This window comes from Malania oleifera, chromosome 8, assembly GCF_029873635.1.
Source record: "Malania oleifera isolate guangnan ecotype guangnan chromosome 8, ASM2987363v1, whole genome shotgun sequence".
NCBI classification, from domain to species: domain Eukaryota; kingdom Viridiplantae; phylum Streptophyta; class Magnoliopsida; order Santalales; family Ximeniaceae; genus Malania; species Malania oleifera.
Window position 1 is genome coordinate 1,005,001 of NC_080424.1, and position 20,002 is coordinate 1,025,002.

A 20,002-nucleotide genomic window follows, 5' to 3' on the forward strand; every position below is an offset into this window, starting at 1 on the left:
CGAGGAGATGAAAGCTCTTGAAAAAAATGGCACGTGGGAGTTAGTTGATCTACCAAGAGAAAAGACAACTGTAGGGTGCAAATGGGTGTTTACAGTCGAGTATAATTCTGATGGTTCTCTAGAATGGCATAAAGCTCGATTGGTCGCCAAGGGATTCACTCAGACCTATGGCATTGATTACTTGGAAACATTCGCCCCAGTCGCAAAGCTAAACTCTGTAAGAGTTCTTTTGTCACTTGCAGTTAATCGTGACTGACCTTTGCAATAGTTGGACATAAAAAATGCATTTCTTAATGGAGACCTGGAGGAAGAAGTGTACATGGGTGCACCTCCAGGATTTGGTGAAAAGTTTGGCACAAAGGTGTGTAAACTAAAGAAGTCCATATATGGGTTAAAATAGTCACCAAGAGCCCAGTTTGAGAAATTCACTCAGTTTATTAAAAGTCAGGGGTATACTCAAGGGCAAGGTGATCATACGATGTTTATAAGACATTCACAAGATGGGAAGATAGCGATACTGATTGTGTATGTAGACGATATAATTCTCACTGAAGATGACGTACTTGAGATGAACTGTTTGAAGACTTCCCTCTCATCAACATTTGAGATCAAGGACTTAGGATCTCTGAGGTATTTTCTTGGAATGGAGGTTGCTCGGTCGAAGAAAGGGATTGTTGTCTCCCAACGGAAGTATGTCCTTGACCTCCTTAAGGAGACTAGGATGAGCGGTTGTAGGCCAGTAGACACTCCAATAGATCCCAATTAGAAACTTGGAGATGACAAGGAAGGTGATGCAGCGAATACAACTCAGTATCAAAAGTTGGTGGGAAAGTTAATTTACTTGTCACATACACGGCTCGATATTGCTTTTGCTATGAGTTTGGTAAGCCAGTTTATGCATTCACCCTACGAGAAACATCTTGAAGCAGTTTATAAGATTCTCAAATACTTGAAAAGTACACCAGGAAAGGGTTTACTCATCCAGAAGACCACACAGCAGAACATGCAGAACATAGAAGCATACACTGATGCAGATTGGGCAGGCTTAGTTATTGACAGGAGATCCACGTCAGGATACTGTACTTATGTTTGGGGAAATATGGTCACATGGCGAAGCAAGAAACAGAATGTGGTTGCAAGGAGCAGTGCCGAGCCAAAATATTGGGCTATGGTTAACGGAGTTTATGAGATGCTATGGCTGAAGAGAATTCTTGAAGGGCTGCGGATGCTGGTGAACATGCCAATGAAGTTGTATTGTGACAACAAAGCTGCCTTAAGTATTGCTCAAAATCTAGTACAACCTGACCGCACGAAGCATGTAGAGATTGATAGGCACTTCATAAAAGAGAAGATTGATAGTGGATCTGTTTGCATGCCTTTTGTTCCCACTACTTAACAAATAGCCGGTATCTTCACCAAAGGACTTTTCAGACCTAGTTTTGAGCTCTTTCTAAGCAAGTTGGGCATGATAGATATCTATGCTCCAACTTGAGAGGGGGGGGGGGGGTGTCGGATTTCTAGGGAATAAATTAGGTAATTCTATTTTTTAAAATCTGAAATTACTATTTCAGTTTCCAGTAGTTTCAGTTTCCTGTTTTCTAGCTTAGAGATCTGCTGATTTGATTTGCTGATTTTGTGGTGATTTGATTTTCTGATTTTGTGGCCTTCCTCTACTATTTATCTTGTAATCGTGTCTCTTAAAATTTAATAAGAATGGTTATTCTTCTTCTAAAAAATCCTTCAAAACCCCTGCCATTATAATTCACCGAACAGTGCAAGTTTACGAATTCCTGCTGGCTTTGCTTCAGCTTCCTTGTGCGACCATCGAGGCAAACTTCATTTCCTCCAGCACTAGACAGCCATAACCTCATCTTATCCAATGGTTGTTGGGCTCCTACATCCCTCCCATTAATTTCCTCCACAAGAATTGGGAAAATCCCATCTAAAATGTTGCTGTATTTACTCAATCCATCTTCTTTAAAAATAAGAATTCCCCCCAAACTCTTCACCCGAGATGGTTATTAGTGGCACATATGATAGGTCCCCAAGTAGTCATATGACTCAAGGCACATAACCATACTTTCTTGGAAATTCATCAAATAACAGACCATCATCACATGCAAATTCATTGGCAACATTATTCTCATCCTTGTAACATATTTCCCCAATGCTTTTTCTCCTCATCCTTTTCAGCTGAATCCCTCTTTAGACTGTCAACATCCACCCGCACCGCTGCCCACCCAGAACAAAACCTACTCCTCCTAGACTCATCACTACTATTTCCCTACACTGATCCCCTGCAGCTCCAAGCTTAACTTGAACATTATCCCTGCAAATTAACTGAACCTCTTCATCTCCTTTCCTGCAGTGATCCATACCATAGGATGCTTGTTTGGCCAGTCTCTCATCATGAGCACATTTCTCACCCCCTAAGGAAGCAGAGACATCAGCTGAGTTCCCATAATTAGATTTACCTGAGACACTCCGGTCTTTTCATGATGCCAGCCTACCTAGACCCACGGATCCAATATCATTTGCTGGTGAAGAAGATGTGGCTGACTCCTTGAATTGCTGAAGGACCTCTTTTGAAAGATTTGATTTGACATGTGTCTTTGAAGCCTGAGGGACCACCCTTTTCGCCTGCAGTCTTTGAATCAGAGGCTAACCTATATCTTGTGCCTGATTTAATGGCTTATAATTTGGGCCTGATCACTATTGGACATAATGCTCAATGTATACTTCAGGCCTAGATGTGCTTGGCTAACTAAAGCATGCTCACTAATCTGACCCAAATCCCTTAACCATCCACCAGTTAGCCCTTCTTAGTTAGAATTTTGTGCACAATCCAAGTCTAAAACCATCTGTGAACCTGATAGTAACAGGCCCTTTACTGGTTACCAACAGCCCTCCCATGCCTGAGCCCATGCAGCCTTTCTCATCCCTTCTACCCTGCAAATCAGATAACCCAAAATTCTCCAGCGCCGCCACAACCTTTCTAGCCATTGAGGCAGCTAAACTAGTAGTCATCTTTGCTGCTAGCGTAGGAAACTGATCCCAGGAAATGGACCCTTCTCCGCAGAATTAAGCTGAAACAAATTAATTATCATCCTTCCTTAAATTATTTAACCCCAACAAAACATCATTCCAACATTTTGCATGGATTTCTTTCGAATCTGGGATGCTCGACTGTTGCTGCCCTAAAAATTCACAAAAATTCTCCTGCTATGCCCTTGCAGAACCTCTGGAGCAAGAATGAGTAATTCTTGCCTCTAGAAGTCAAACCCACTTAAAGAAATTTTCCAGTCTGAGTTGGTCTAATTTCCATCAGATACTGATTTTCTTTGCCACTGAAGCTACTCAAAAAGGTCAAAATTGAGGTCACACTTTAAACAATTCATCAAATAGCCAACAATGACAATTTTACCCACTGAATTCTGAATCTGATTCTTCTCACTGATAATCACAAGCATCTCTTTCTCCCAGTTTCTCTAGTCTCATCCTTCGATCTGGACTTGCTTCCATGGAGGATTTCTTTCCATCAGCACAAAACTTCATTCCTTGATGAGATATCAATTAATTATCTTTGCTTTGTCATTGTCATAGGCCTAACTGCCCAGCAACGAAAGAGACACACAGGGGGAGAGGATTTCCCTGTGCTGGAAGATCTGGCATACTGAGAAGTAATTTCATCCATCAACAAGTCATGTCTCACAACCAAAATTTGCTGTTGTACTGTCTTCATTTGATTCATTTGCCCAACTTTGAAGTTCACCTCCTTTGTTGCTGTTATGCTGATATCTGCATACCAAAGACTATCCACATGTTAGTGAGAGATTCCCATCTCCATTCGTTTTAAGAATTTTATTTGTACTTAGCTGTGGATGCCTCTGTTAATGGTTATTTAGTCATTTAGCATTATTAGTATGTGTGAATTAGTAAGGGTATTATGGTCATTGGCATTGTATTTGACATATATTATAAATAGAGTGAGAGGCCTATCATTGAGGTTAGGTCTTCCATTTTACCCAATTATTCAACATGGTATCAGAGCAAGATCTGACTTGAACCCTAACTGCATGACTGCCGTAAAATCAAACTCTGAACATCATAAAACCACGCAACCTGCTGCGGTAGAAGGGTCATCAGCATTACCGAAGTCCAGGAGCTGGTTCAGGAGTTGCCGGAAAAAGCTGCAGTCGCTGGAAAAATCCTGGATGCTACTGTCCTCTTCAAAACCTCAAGAAATACCTCATTTTTTGCAAAACCGACCACATAGCAAGCCACAGAACCTGCCGATCTGCCAGTCTGCAAAATTTCACAGCCACAGGAGCCTCCACGCGCCTGTCGAAAGTTGGCAGTGCTGACCCCACATGTTGGTGCGTCAGATACTTTTGAGCAGCCATTTTGCTCTGATTTCCTCTCAAATGTCTTGAATCCTTCCTCACACCATAATACCAAGTTGTTTGTCATCTTTTTTGTCCAAAGATATCACCCTTTTCAGTTCCTCGTGTGCAACATTCAGGGAATGATTGTTTGCTAATGCCTGAAGCGGTTGGTCACTGTTTATTGTGTTCATTGAGGCCTGAAATAGTGGTATTTCTGTGTTCTTGATTCATTTTTTTCTTTTTCATTGTGTGCTTGTGGGTTGCTCTGGTGATGTAGGACAAGAAGCAAAACTTTGGGAAGAGCCATGTTGGAGAATAATTTAGAAGAAATGGGTTGAAGGGATTGTTGGGTTTAATTAGTAGTTTATTATGTATTTAGTTTAATTAGTATAATGTTATGTGTATTTTGGGGTTTTGTTTGTAATATTTGTGTAAAGTATGGGTGGGTTTGTAATTCATGTAGTTTTAGGGGTATGTGTGAAATTTTATGTGTGTAGGCTTTCTTATAATTTTATAAATAGTTTGTGAAAGCCATGTTGTAAGTTAGTTTTTGATGAATTTGAATTGTTGATTGAGTGTGAGCCCCCTGGTATCTCCTCTCTCCTCCCTTCCCCTCCCTTCCTCTTCTATTTCTCCCATGGCTGCAGAACCTTGATGCTGCCTCTGCATCATTGGGTATCAGAGCCCAATATTGATCTTTATTCTACCATTTCTGTCCCCCATTTTCCTCTCACTCCTCTTTTTTCTTCTTCTTCCTCTTCCTGTCTTCTTCTTCCTTCTTATTCCATTCTTCCCCTGTTGTTATGCAAATTCAATCTCCCTCCACTGCTGCTGCTTCTTCTTCTTCTTCTTCCATCATTCTCTCTATGATTCTTCTCTGCCCTCAAATTTCAGTTAAAAAGAAAAAAAACTGAAAAGCAGTTTTATAGTTCCAGCTTAGACTCTACAACACCACCCACATCACCAAAAATAGAACCCCCCGAAACCCTTCCCCCCCAATTTTCATCGCCATCCAAGCACTGGAGAACACCCCACTTCTTCTTCCATCATTCTCTCTATGATTCTTCTCTGCCCTCAAATTTCAGTTAAAAAGAAAAAAAACTGAAAAGCAGTTTTATAGTTCCAGCTTAGACTCTACAACCCCACCCACATCACCAAAAACAGAACCCCCTGAAACCCTTCCCCCCCCAATTTTCATCACCATCCGAGCACTGGAGAACACCCCACACACTGGCCAAAACATCTCCAGATGTTGGCACTTTGAAACCCCTAATCTCCCATACTTTTCTAATCAGACCACCAACATCACTATACTCCCCATCCCTTGATCTCCTTTCGCCCCAAAACTCATTGTCGGAAAGTCGCCACTGGTGGCTCATGTGGTCCACATGCTGGCGACTTGTGAGTGGGACTCAGCCTGAATCTTCTCCTGGCTCCAGTTTGCCAGGAATTTGCTCCAGCCATGATATTTTGGGTTTTCTCCACGGTATTTTGATCTGCAAGAAGATATTTTGTTGTGGACATAATATATTGCAATAAAGTGCGATAAATTTGGCACGAAACCTGGAAATTGTCGCTCCCAACATAAAAAATCAGGCTTTGTTGCTGTAATTTGTGAGTTTTCTTGGTGAATTTGTTCATTTCAGCAGGACAATCAATATCAAGGTGAATTAAAAATAGTTTTTGAGAAATTGGGAGTAAGGCTTGTGGGAAATTGTGTTAAAGGGCTGTTGGAGATATGTAGTTGCAGCATATATATGCATAAATTCAGCAACATGGTGAAAAATAATAGGAAAAGGAATGCCATTTGCCAAACTTTGGGCTCAATTTCTAGCTTTTCAACACCTTTCTCAAATGCGGAGAGAAGGTTTGCAAAACCATCTTTGAAGGAAGATGTCCAATGAATGTGGTTTCCATAAATGGAGTCACTCGAATGCAGCTTCATCTGAAATCTCACCTAGAGCCTTGTATGATATCTTGGGTTCATAACTCTACATGTTCGAGAGAGATGTTTGGTTCCTATCCAAATGGGTGCTTATTTGGCTATTGTGTGATATCATACCTATGAAGATTGGCCATGTACTCCTTGGTTCTCCTTAGTTGGATGATTTGGGTGTGACTCAAGGACATAAGAACACATGTCTTCCACTATAATAGAAAGAAAATGAATGTGTTTGAAGAAATCTAAAGTCTTTCAAACATTCCTATTGTAAGAGTTTGTCATCCCCAATGAGTTCATTGATGCTTATTCTGAAGTCAAGTCCGCGGTGCTTCCAATGGAACATGGTTTCTTGTCACATTCAAATGATGGCTTTTGAAGAGTCCAAGTTTGCTTCTCCCTTTTGATCCTTGAACATTTCAAAATTTAAGGCCGAATTTTTTCTAAGTAGTGGAGAGTTGATGTAGGACAAAAACCATGACCTTGGCAAGAGCCATGTTGGAGAATAATTAGGAAGAATTGGGTTGAGGGATTGTTGGATTTAATTAGTAGTTTATTATGTATTTAGTTTAGTTAGTATAATATTATGTGTATTTTGGGGGCTTGTTTGTAATATTTGTGTAAAGTATGGGTTTGTTTGTAATTCATGTAGTTTTAGGGGTATGTGTGTAATTTTATGTGTGTAGGACTTCTTATAAATAGTGTGTGAAAGCCATGTTGTAAGTTAGTTGTTGGTAACTTTGAATTGTTAATTGAACGTGAGTTCCGCCCGCTATCTCCTCTCTCCTCCCTTCCCTTCCTTTCCTGTCTTCTATTTCTTCTAATCTCTCCCATGGCTGCAGAACCTTGATGCTGCCCCTGCATGGTTGTTGAATATTGTGTTTTGGGATGGTGTCCATGAATTCCAGGAGGATGTTGTTCGCTGTGTATTTCTGATTTGCAAATTGTATGAAGGCTGTTTGGGACTGTTAGAGCTGTGTGTTGGTTTCTTGGACTTTGTTTAAGTCCCTTGGAGCAGTGGCAGTGTTTATACATTGATTTTATAGGGCTGTGGCAGTGCTATGTCCAGTTGGTGACTCGTTTGCGGTTGAATTGGCAGTCGAGTCATTTGTGTTTGCTTCTGTTGGTCTGGAAGTTCACTTGTGGTTGTTTCGATTGGTCTAGAAGTTTGCTTTTGGAAACCCAAGAGCATTTTGTTTGCTGTGTATTTCTGATTTGCTGCTGTATCGAGGTTGTGTGTGTGTTGAGATGGCGTCCTCAAATGCCAAAAGTGATTTTCCATTGTCAGGCATTTGTTTAGGTGAACAATGTACTATAATTGTCTCAGAGGAAGAGTATTCAAGTTTCCTATAGTATCAAGCGTCCCAATTTCATCTTTTGCTTAGAAGGGCAATCCTACAATTTGTATGTCATTTGGTATCTCATGTATTAGTCCTTCAATTATCAACTCTGCTATTACTAACCACATGACAAGTGTAACCAACTTTTTTCTACCCTCTAATATCCTAAAAATCTACCTCAAGTTACCCTTGCTGATGGGTCCACAACTATAGTTAAGGAGATAGGAATATAGTAAAGCCTACTCCCTCCATCTCTCTTTCTTCTATTTTGTACATTCCTAATTCCCTGTTCAATCTCATGTTAGTTAGTAAGCTGCAAAGGCACTAAATTGTTTTGTAACCTTTCCTAATTCGACAGTTATTTAGGATTCAAAGAGAAGACAATTGGTACAAGACATAAGGCTCGTGGACTTTACTACTTAGAGTTGCTCCTTTCTCCCATTGTCTGCACAACCGCTACTACACCGCTTCAAATCCATTGTCTCCTTGGTCTTCCATCCTTTGACAAATTGAAACAACTAGTTCCTACCTTGAGTTTTGTGTCTAGTCTTGAATGTGAGTCTTGTCACTTGGGAAAACATCATTGGGTTCCCTTTGCTTCTTGGGTCAAAAAAATGGGCAGATAGTCCATTCATGCTCATCCATTTTGATCTTTGGGGTCCTATTCGTGTCACTTCCAAATTGGGGTTTCGGTGTTTTGTTGCATTTGTCGGTGACTACTCTAGGATGACTTAATTGTATTTTATGAACGGTCATTATGAGTTTTTTAATATCTTTTGTGCCTTTTGTTCTCAAATAAAGACTGAGTTTGATATGTCAGTCAAGATACTTTGTTGTGATAATGCTAAGGAGTACTTCAGTACCCAATTTTGGTATGATCCATCAGTCATCTTGTGCCCATGCTCCACATCAAAATGGAGTTGCAAAATGGAAAAACAAACATATTCTCGAAGTCACTCATACCCTGCTGTATCAAATGAAGGTCCCCAAAGTTTTTTGAAGTGATGTTGTGCTTACTGCTTGCTGTCTCATTAAATAAAATGCCATCCTCTGTCTTTGGTGGCAAAATCTCACACCTTTGTTCTCCCTTCCTTGTATAATTGATTGTCTTTTATCCAACAGTTAATTCTAGGAATGGATGAGTTGGATCCTCACGCTATCAAATGTATTTTTCTAGGATATTACTATTCAAAAAGGATATCAATGTTATAGCCCTACTTTACATGGATTCTTTGTCTCTACAGATGTCACCCTTTTTGAGTTTACACAATACTACTTTTGATTCTTTGAGTTCTCTTGACCTTAATGAGTCCCTTACTTTGCCTTGCCTTCAAGATCCTAACCTAGTATTTGTGCCCAATCCTTTGACATTTTCGTCCAGTTTGAGTCCTCCTCGCTTGGATCATCCCAATTTGCAGGTATACACACGACGACTGAAGTGAGGAGAGCCTCCTCTAGCTTCCACTTCTATGTCTTTAGTACCTTACTCAAATGATCATATTTTCCAAGATATTGACCTTCCCACTACTATTCTAAAAGGTAAACTTGTACCCGACATCCATCTCTAATTTGTTTGTTATGATTTCTTGTCACTGTCATATTACTATTTTAGTATTTTGTCTTCTATTGCTCTCCCAAAATCTATTCTGAAGTCTTGTCCCATTATGGGTGGAATAGGATAGTGATACTTGGCTTACCTCCTAATAAGTCTGTGGTTGGTTGTTGTTGGGTGTATATTGTGAAGGTCTTTCCAAATGGTTTTGTGGCTTGATAGAAGGACCGCCTTGTTGCTAATGGATATACTCAAGTGTATGGTTCGGATTATTCAGACACATTCTCTCTAGTTGCTAAACTTGCTTTGTTATGTTTGTTCATCTTTTTGGCCACTACTTGTCATTGGTCTCTACATCAATTAGATATGAATAATGCTTTCCTACATGATGATCTTCGAGAGGAGGTCTATATGGAGCAACCACCTAGTTTGTAGTGTGTCAGTTCAAGAAATCAGTATATGGCTTAGAACAATCTCCAAGAGCATTGGGTCAATTCAATGTTGTCGTACTTGAGTTTTTCCACCAACAATATGTGGTGGATCACTCTATATTTTATCATCATACTAACAGGATTTTGCTTAATTTTGTATGTGGATGACACTATGATTATTGGAGATGATAATCAAGGCATCCAAGATCTAAAGCTTTTCCTATAGACTAAATTTCAAACCAAGGATTTGGGACCATTGAAGTACTTTGTGGGTATAGAAGTATCAAGATCTCGTATAAGAACAATCTTGTCACAGAGAAAGTATGTTCTTGATCTTTTAGATGAGACTGGGCTGTTGGGATCCAAACAACTTGATACCCATGGATTGCAATAGTAAATGCCAAATATGGATGATTTGTTGCCTAACTCAAGACGGTGCTAGGGATTTGTTGGAAAGTTGAATTATCTCAGAGTCACTTGATCAGGTAAAACTGTTGCAATAAATGCAATTTCCGCAATAATCACATTGTCTAAAATTGCAGGAGTTTGATTGAAAGTCCATTCTATATTTTTGGATGCTCCACAAGGGAAAAAAAATCCCTATAACTAGCAACCATGCAGAATTTGAGCACAAGCACTGCTACTAATTTATACCTAAGGAATGCTATTATGCCCCATGCACTAGGATCATCTTACAAATAAAATTCTAAGCAGAGTCAAGGGCAAAATACATGTTCATTTTCTTTGTGAATTTTCTGTGTGCTTGCAGATAATTCTTCCATAAACATGCAGTTAGGGGGGGGTGGTCGTATACTAAGATAATATGTTTTTGTCTAATGCCTCTAGGAGATATCCATTTTCATTTGAGTGTATCTTTGATTTTGATTTTAACTTGCACCATTTTTAAGAAGGCAAGAAGAAAAGCAACTATAATTATGATAAGTGTAATCAAGCTTTCTCTGTATATTTCAAGTGCTCATTAATTTTCTTGGTCTGCATTTGACTGCCATGAAACTTATAAAAGTTCTCAAATTATCATTCGCCTTTCCTATTTCCATTACGTTCCATTTTGCAATCATAAAAAACCTTGTGGCGGTAACTTTTAGTTGTTTTAAATTGTTAAACCTTGATATACATTGTTGGCCCACAACCTAATAGATTAAGCTTTTAGGTAAAGTGATATTCTGAAATGGTCTCAAAGCTGGTTACGAGGAGGTCTTGAGTTCCAGTCTTGTTGCCTGCTTTTATCTTGTAGTGTTTAAAACATTATTGTATTCCCTTTAATGGGTGTTATGTATCTTGTGTTTGTCTCTCCATGGGCTGTTGCGCTGCATGTGTGGGGGAGTATTAAAGCTTGATATACATTGTTGGCCCACAACCGAACAACTTAAGCTTTTAGGTAAAGGTGGTAATTTAGCGTAAATGATTTAAGCCTCAATGCACAAGTGGCGGGTGCGAACAATGTGGTAGTCCCAACTAATTTCTTTTGTTAGGAGGGGGGATGAAAGGGCTCTTTTACATAGGTTGGCTTAAAATTGTCTAGTCCTATTAGAGATTGTCTAATGCCATTTATATCGAACTTGTCCGGAAAAATTGATGTTTGGATGCTTACCAAGTATGGGCTCCTATGAGCGACACGCTGCACTCATACCACTCGGATGTAGTGAAAAGTGGGCGAGGGTGGGCTAGGTCGTTGCTCCGAAGTGAAGCGTCATGTTGACATTTGGGTACAATGTCAAATATGCGACTTGCATCATTTTGGACATCGGGGGGGGGGGGGGGAGAAGTTAGTTCAGGATATTAGAATTAGGTTAGCAACTTGGAATATAGAGATACTTGTGGATAAAAGCATGAAAATTGTGGACACAATGATTAGAAGAAAATTAATATAATATGCTTTCAAGAAACAAAGTGAGTGGAGGAGAAAGTTAGAGAAATTGATAAATCAGGATTTAAACTTTGGTAGACTAGAAAAGAAAAATATAAAAATGGGGTAGGAATTATTGTAGGCAAAAACTTAAAAGATAACCTTTTAGATGTAAATAGAATAGGGGATAGAATTATAAAAATCACGATGGTCTTAGGCCAAGAGATAATAAATATCGTTAGTGCTTATGCTCCTCAAGTAGGCTTAGTAGAAAACCTTAAGAGAAAATTTTAGGATGATATGGATAGTATTATACAAGGCATAATACTCTTTGGAGTAAGATAGTTAGCTCTATTAAAAAGATAGAAAAGAGATTTTAGGTGAATCAGGAAGAAGATTCTTGAATAGCAAAAAAAAGTTGGTGGTGGGATCAAGATGTCCGTAAAGCCGTAAAGACAAAACGAATTTGTTATAAAACATGAAAAAAAAGTTGAAACATGGATTACTTTGAAAAGTATAAAGAGGAAAAAGATGCAAAAAAAAAAGCCGTTAGTGAAGCTAAACATAAATCATTTAATAATTTGCATGCTAGATTAAATACAAAAGAAGGGGAGAGAGATATATTTAAACTTTCTAGCGCTATAGAAAGAAAGAGTAAGGACTTAGGTAGTGCAAAATGTATACAAAGTGAGGATGATATTGCCTTGGTTAAGGAAGAAGACATAAAAGAAAGATGGCGAAGTTACTTTAGTAATATTTTATGAAAACCAAATAGAAGGCTTAAAATTTAGAATTGAAAAATGAGGAAAGACTACAAATATGAGATTTATTCGCAAGATTAGAGTTAACGAAGTTAAAATTGCACTAAAAAAGATGAAAATTGGAAAAACTATAGAACCAGATTTCATCCCAATTGAAGTTTGGAAATGCTTAGGTGATAATGGAACTATATGGTTAACTAATTTATTTAACACAATTATAAAAACTAAGAAAATGCCAAATGAATGGAGGAAAAACACTTTAATACCTATATACAAAAATAAAGGAGATATTCAAAATTGTAATAACTATCGTAGAATTAAACTTACGAGTCATACGATAAAATTGTGGGAAAGGGTAGTTGAACAAAGATTAAGTTTAGAAATGAAGGTTTCAGAAAATCAATTTGATTTTATGAAGATTAATGAAAAGTTTAAAAAAGAAGACAGATTTGCATACGGTATTTATTGACTTAGAGAAAGCGTATGATAGGGTACCTAGGGAAGTTCTATGGTGGTTTTGAGAAAAAAAAGGTTTATGTAGTAGGTATACTGATGTCATTAAGGATGTGTATGGTGGAGTAATGACTAGTGCAAGGACTATAGGTAGAGAGACTAGAGAATTTCCAATCACAATAGGTGTAACAATGATCTTCTTTGAGCCGTCATCTTTTTTGCTTTAGTGATGGATCAACTAATTAGAAGTATCCAAAATAAGGTTCCATGGTGTATGTTATTGAAGTTCATATTGTAATGATTGATGAAACTAAGTGTGAAGTAGAGTCTAAGTTAAAATTATGGAGAGAAGCTTTAGAATCTAGAAGCTTTAGGATAAGTATAAATAAAATAGAATATATGAAATGTAATTTTAGTAATAGTAGGAGGAATATCGGAGGCAAATTTAAACTTCATGATGAAGAAATAAATAGCACTAGTAGATTTCGACACCTTGGATCTATTATGCAAGTTGAAGGAGAAGAGGGTATAATGGATGGAGTTAAAGCAGGTTAGGTAAAATGGAGTAGTGCTTCAAGTGTGCTTTGTGATCATAGAATACTCTTAAAATTAAAATGGAAGTTTTATAGGACAACTATAAGACCAGCTATTCTATATGGATCAGAATTTTGGGCGACTAAGTAACAACATATCCAAAAAGTAAAATTTGTCATGATAAGAATGCTTAGATGGGTGAGTGGTATAACATTGAAAGATAAATTGAGAAATGAACATATTTGCAGTAAGTTAGGCGTAACTCTTGTAGAATATAAGATAAGGGAGGGATGACCCAGATGGTTTGGGCACTTGCTATGTAAGTCACATAGTACGCTAGTTGGAAGAGTGAGTTAGTTACTGTGAGGGACAGTAGAAGGGGTAGGAATGAGATAGTAAGGATTTAATAGTCCTAAATTTGTTGAAATAAATTGTTAATGGTCGCATAACTTGGCAGGAAAGCATTCATGTAGTTGACCCCACCTAGTGAGACTTAAGGCTTGGTTTTGTTTTTGTTGTTCTCATTTATTTATTAACTTATTTTTTTGGTGGGATCTAAGTGCATATTTTTTTTTTTGTTAATTTTCAATTTTATACAAAATTCGTGGCTTATTTGCTACTATTAAAGTATAGTTTTCTGTGGATTTAATCAATGTGAAATATTGTTCTAATTGGATTGATGGCATTGATTCATCCAAAACAGGTTCACATGCAAGGAATTGCTGTTGGAAGAGCTGTGGATTTGACACAGTTAAATAGCTACAAAGAGCTGCTCTCAAAACTTGAAGAGATGTTTGAAATTAGAGGTGAGCTGTGTGGATCCACAAAGAAATGGCAGGTCGTCTACGCCGATGATGAGGACGACTTCATGATGGTTGGAGATGATCCCTGGCCGTAAGTTCAATTAACTCTTTTTCTCATATTCTTTTCCTTTTAAGAAGGAAAATAACCCTGCACTTTCCTTTGTCCATTAATATGTTGAAGTTGCACAAATATCTTGATTCCTCGCTATATGCAGCAATTGCTAAATAAGCAGATTGTCTTGGTTGCCTGGTAGAACTTATCTTTAAGACTGACTGCAATATTTGGACCATGCTATGTATTTTTAAGGGTAGAAATGTGACATTGGGTTCCTTATAGTCAAATGGCTACTCTATTTGCAGTTAAGTCTCCCATAAAGTTCTGAATAAAATGTTGCACAATGTAATTTGTGATCACAACTGTTAATTTGTTAATTCATCATTAGAGAACAGTCTAATTGATGGTGATTGTTCGAAATTTGAGCTCTAGGTATAATCCCTCACCTGTTGCTTATTATATTTTTTTTTTAGCTCTATATTGTTATTTTTTTATATGGTCCTGAAATTCTTCTCCTTCCTCTTGTCCCTTCTTTCTTTTTCTTTTCCCCATCCTCTTTAGTGAATTCTGCAGCATGGTGAGGAAGATCTTCATATACACAGTGGAAGAAGCCAAGAGGCTATCTTCAACAACAAAATTTCCAGTGAAGGGAGAGCTCAAACCAAGCAAGTCCAATTCTAATATCATAATCAGCTCTGATGACCAATCACTTTTGGCAGGGCCGGCCTTTTGACACCATATTTCCATTCTCCTTTTCTACTTTTACTCTGGAGCTGAAGGTGGTGAAGGAGAAGACTGTTGGCCAATGACTCAACAGCCACTTGGTTCTACAAAAATATGAAATATGGCTTTGCTCATGCTGCAGGGGCAGCTGAAGAATGTTGCATTAATTTGCAGTTTAGCAGGTTTCATTTGTGTTTTGAAAGTAGCTGGTCAAGGGAAAGAAAAAAGTAGCTCTGCCAGCAAATCTTTTTTTTCACTGCCTGCCTGGAGGGACATGGTCTGAGACTCAAGGGTAGGTCATCTAGCAAGAACAGTAGCCAGGTTATCCATAAAATAGCTGCCAGCATATTGTGTAAAAGCATAGCATAGGGAGGAAAATTTTGATATAGTCTTTAGTTTTCTTGTAGTAATGGAATCTCTTACCGATATTAAAAATTTTTCTTGCACATTTTTCTTTTCCAGTCCAACAATGTAAATACTCCTTGGGTAGTGTTAGTTGGGAAGTGTCTCCTGATCTGTAAGGGAGTTTGATCTATTATTTTAGGTGTTATATTAATGCATTTATCATCAAATCTCTCTCTCTCTCTCTCTCTCTCTCTCTCTCTCTCTCGCAGAGCTGCCAGCATATTTTTGTAAAATCATAGCATAGGAAGGAAAATTTTGATGTGAAATCTTCACTTGTAGTAATAGAATCTCTTATTGATATTATAAAATTTACAGGCACATTTTTCTTTTCCAGTGCAACAATGTAAGTGCTTGGGAAGTGTCTACAGAACTGATCAATAGTTTTAGGTGTTATATAGTGCCTTAATCATCAACTCTCTCTGTTCTATTGACTGACTTCTACAGGAGCAGAGGGAAGTTAAGGGAGTGCGGTGGTTAGGTGGCATGTTGAGAAGTAGAGCAAGTTTGGGACCATGAGGAGCGTATGTTTGGCTAACATATAATTAAGAAACTAATTTTCAGTTATAAAAGGGCCTAACAACCAAAACCAACTCAAAACTCAAGCTTTAAACATAAAAGGTGAATTTATAAAAAATGTTGAAAAGCCAACCCCCACCGCTCAAGACATGAAAGGTTAAATTATTTTTCATATTATCCAAACACATTTTATCTTACCATTTTAACAAAACTAAATTCTGTTTGCATTTCCAATGATGAATACATATTTGCATCCTTAGCCAAAATGAGGCCTTCATTTTTATGAATTTTATTTTTATATAATTTTTTTGAATACAAAGATGACAATTCTCCAAAAAGAAGAAGAAGAAAAGAGGGCAATCCTCTCCCATTTCTGTTGATGTCGCCAAGAGCTCCAATTGACAACTATTGAAAACTCATAATCATAACCCCATCAAGCAATGGGTTATAAAGAGTGCATTGTCAAAGGTCTCAAAAATCTAGAATGTCCTAGAGTATTTCCTGATTTCATACATGATTGAAGAAATGGAAACAAGATCCTTGTTTAGAGCAGACCCGCCGACAATTCTCTTTATGCAATCTGAAAGTCTAGTATAATAAAGCAGCAGCTGTGTCAATGCAGCTCTCAGGATTTCCATACCACACAGGAAGCTACTGAAGGAAGTAATGACATCTTTGTGCATCAGTTCTATTGCAGCTTTCCATCTGCTTGCGAAGTCCTTTACCAGAGGCTCGACTTCGGCAACAGTTACAGGCCTCTCAGAGGTAGAGCTGGGGTCCTCAGCTGAAAATAAACTTTCCAATTAGCCAATTTCTTTGTGTCTAAATGACTATGGAATATAATGAGAATTGCTGTAGTACTCACAGGCTCTGGTTTTCACAAACTTGATTAGATCACTGAAATGCTCCAATAGTAGTTCTTCCTGCATGGTTAAATGGATAGAATCGAGATATTTACAAATGATGTGGACTACTAGTTGGTTTCAATTGCCAAAATATAACATGAACAAAACAATCTGAATTCCAAAAAATTACAACATCAGGGGAAATTCAATGATGCCAAGAAATATCCAATGCCAAGTCTCTCTCCCAACAATGACCTACAACCAATTCTTTTGATCTTTTCAACTCCATTGTAACTTTGTCTGTATCTCCATGCTTGTGTTTGTAAATCTCTTCTACATCATAATTATTCTGTTTACGCTTCTCTACAGGAATCAACCATTGCCACCACATTAAACATTATTATTTTTCAGAACCTTATATGTTATTAAATCTTCCAAAGCAGTGTAAGTTGTTCAGATAATTTGCTTCATGAAAACAGAAATAGCACCAGAGACCAGAAGGAAGATTTATCCACATCACATGGATGAAAACAAAATCGCAGTTGACATGCTTCTAAGTTGTAACACTGTCACTATCATTGTTCATATTGTTATTATTATAAACAGTGTGGTAGAGAAGCTTAGCTGCCTTCAGCCCTCCACACAATATGCAATTCACAGTGCGATTTCCTTTTAGTAGGAGAAAAAGTTCTTTAAAGTTACTGGTTGACTTACCACAAAAATTGCTGTATTGCTCTTCAGTACTTCTTCAAAATGCAGTTGAATCTTTCCGCCTTCTGGACCAGCTTCCTGAAAATCAATTGACATGTCTATTGTAAAATCACAGTTGCTAGAATATGTTTCACATTCATGAGCACCATACATAAGTGTACATGCAGTCTGTTTAACAAAAGATGAAAAAAAGGTGAATAAAGTACATTCTAGACAGCACAGTTTTGTCCAATTGCTAAATGATCCCTTGCATATGACGCAAAACATATCAAGAAACTTCATGCTAGTCAAGACATTTTCATTTAATCGACAGGGCAACCATAGCACTCAGCTTCACATTGATACAGTTCTTATTTTTTCCTTTTATGCTGATGCTTACCTTCAAAACAGCAATTGTCATATCGTAGTTGTTTATAAGAAACACTGTCTGCAATTTTGGTTTTGCAAACATTTTTGCAAGTTTGATAAGTAAATCATCGACAGCCATTCTCAACCGCTCCATATTTAGTTCAAGCTGCAAATGTCCACGAGTTGCAGCAAACAAGCACGCGCTTGGTCAGAAATATATTAAAGTCTTAACAAAGAAAAACTTCAAAATTCCGAGTCTCGAAAATACATCTTACCTGACCATCTCCATATTCAACATTCAGGTGAATAAGTGATGCTGTAAACTCAGCATAACGCCTCATGACATAATGAGGATGAACATCATCTTCCCACAACATTTTTACATTAGCATTGCGGAGGCTGTTGAGGTGCATGTCAAATACAATCTTGAAACGAGGCCATAGAGAAATGTTAACCTGCTTAGATTCAATCAACAACATGATTACTTTTTTTTACCCAAAACACCGCTTACGCAAGAAAGATGGGAATGTCCTTATGTAAAGAGGAAATAACAAGAATCAGGCTTGCAATGTCTCGAAAGAGACACTAGTATGAGCATTTAAATCTAAACTCAGAGCTAATTATTAACTGTCCCATCTGCTACGTATTAATAAGATCATGCTCAACTCATTCAAAGGAAGCCCTGTTAAAACATGTGTTTCAGCATAATATTGGGCAAATAGATCTACCTTGGCATAAAAATAGAAAATATCATTAATAAGGTTTCAAATTACACCAACGATAAGGGTGTTACAGTCAAACGTCGAGGCACAAGTTAAGTCACAGGAATAGCTTCTCCAAGTGTAGAGGCAAGCCCGCAAACATCATGCCCTCCCAAATCCCCGATATGGGACAAGAGCCTTGTGCAACAGATGTTCATTTTTTCCCCCAAAGTTTAATCAATGATGAAGTTGCCAAATGAGGATCATGCCTCCATGTCAGTGTAATGATCGGTGTGATGATAAGATAGAGGCTTATATGCACTTATTTTTCATAGTTTCATAAACATGATTTCAATATTAGAGTCGGGTAAAAGCCAAAAAAATCTGTTCATGTGCTCCCCTGTTCATTTGGTTGGAAAAAATGATTCTCCAATTTCCATCTAGACACGTGTTCCCTCCTTTTTGTTTCCTCTAATATTTTATCTGACAAGTAATTTCTCCTGGTAATTGCTTGGATCAGATTCGATGCTCCTAACCATATTCAACCTAATGGCAAGCCCACTGATTTTCAAGCCAAGAAAAAATATTTGCGGTATTTATTTCACTCAAGATTGGGTCTCGTTGCCAGTAATAAGTTGTTAGTTGGCATGTTGCAGAGAGCAACAACAATTTCATAAGACATGCATATATTATACAAAAAAGGGGTTCTTTTGAAGGAACCATGGCATATATGTTTGGAATTGATTGATCATTTATCGAGAGTGAGAACAATGTCATTAAAAGAAATCTAAAAACATGCAGCTCTTATGATAAAATAATTGGCTACAAACCTTGTCTAAGTATGAATCCAAGCAAGGAATCCTCCGCCTCGACATAATGAGCTGAAAGAGAAAATTGATATCAGGAATAACTCCAATTTGTAACTGCATTTAACCAAGCAGAACTCCAGAAGAGTGCAAGTTCTGCTTCAATTTACACATTAATGCTCCTTGTAAACAACATTCAGGGTGTAATTTGCTTTGCTGGAACCACGGTTTTCCTCCGCCATAAGTGAGGAGTTTTCTAATAAAGTAAGGAGGTGCCGCCCTCTTTTACCAAAATAAAAAAATAAAAATAAAAAAATAAAAACAACATTCAGGGTGATCCCTTTGAAATAGGATGAGATCACCGAGACCAAGACTATCGGTTTTATGATCTTAGCACTCACTATGCAATTTCAGACATCCAAGGAAATTTGTGCTGCAAAAAGCTTTTACATAACCAGCACATCATGTGCTTAGATTTTAGTTTATATTATCATTTTTTCTCTGTTTTTTTTTTTTTGGGGAAAAGGGCCCCCCGGGGGGGGGGGGGGGGAAGCAAACACGAGCTTAGATTTAGGTCAAAGACAACTACAAAACAATGCCATACAGATTGAGGTAAGACCATAATATTTATATACAAGAACTTCACCTGGTGCTGGTGGATTATGCGGATCATAAGCATTAGGCCAATAGCATCAAAACAATTTGGAAGGATCGAATTGAAGTGTTCGTCAATAACAGAAAACGGACCTGAGGATTGAAATGAAAGCATGCGTAAATTTATTATTGTAGGTCCAGTAAATTTCATGCCAATAAACATATAAGGGACC

General features: G+C 37.8%; 2 protein-coding genes across 5 annotated transcripts in view; one reads left to right on the forward strand and one right to left on the reverse strand.

Moving 5' to 3' along the window:
- LOC131162402 (auxin response factor 1-like) overlaps positions 1–15,415 on the forward strand; it is a 38,096-nt gene extending 22,681 nt beyond the window's left edge. Inside the window, exons 14-15 of the mRNA XM_058118847.1 lie at positions 13,966–14,156; positions 14,682–15,415. Of these exons, the coding sequence (XP_057974830.1) occupies positions 13,966–14,156; positions 14,682–14,853 (363 nt within the window). The 3' untranslated portion in view covers positions 14,854–15,415. The remainder of the gene's footprint in view (positions 1–13,965; positions 14,157–14,681) is intronic.
- Positions 15,416–16,011: 596 nt separating this feature from the next.
- Positions 16,012–20,002, reverse strand: part of LOC131161464 (vacuolar protein sorting-associated protein 52 A) — a 107,062-nt gene continuing 103,071 nt past the window's right edge. For all 4 annotated transcript variants that reach the window (XM_058117243.1, XM_058117244.1, XM_058117242.1 and 1 more), the window contains exons 15-21: positions 19,822–19,922; positions 19,200–19,250; positions 17,944–18,123; positions 17,700–17,834; positions 17,324–17,398; positions 16,630–16,687; positions 16,012–16,548 (exon numbers count right to left, since the gene is read on the reverse strand). In XM_058117243.1, the coding sequence (XP_057973226.1) occupies positions 16,244–16,548; positions 16,630–16,687; positions 17,324–17,398; positions 17,700–17,834; positions 17,944–18,123; positions 19,200–19,250; positions 19,822–19,922 (905 nt within the window). In that variant the 3' untranslated portion in view covers positions 16,012–16,243. The remainder of the gene's footprint in view (positions 16,549–16,629; positions 16,688–17,323; positions 17,399–17,699; positions 17,835–17,943; positions 18,124–19,199; positions 19,251–19,821; positions 19,923–20,002) is intronic.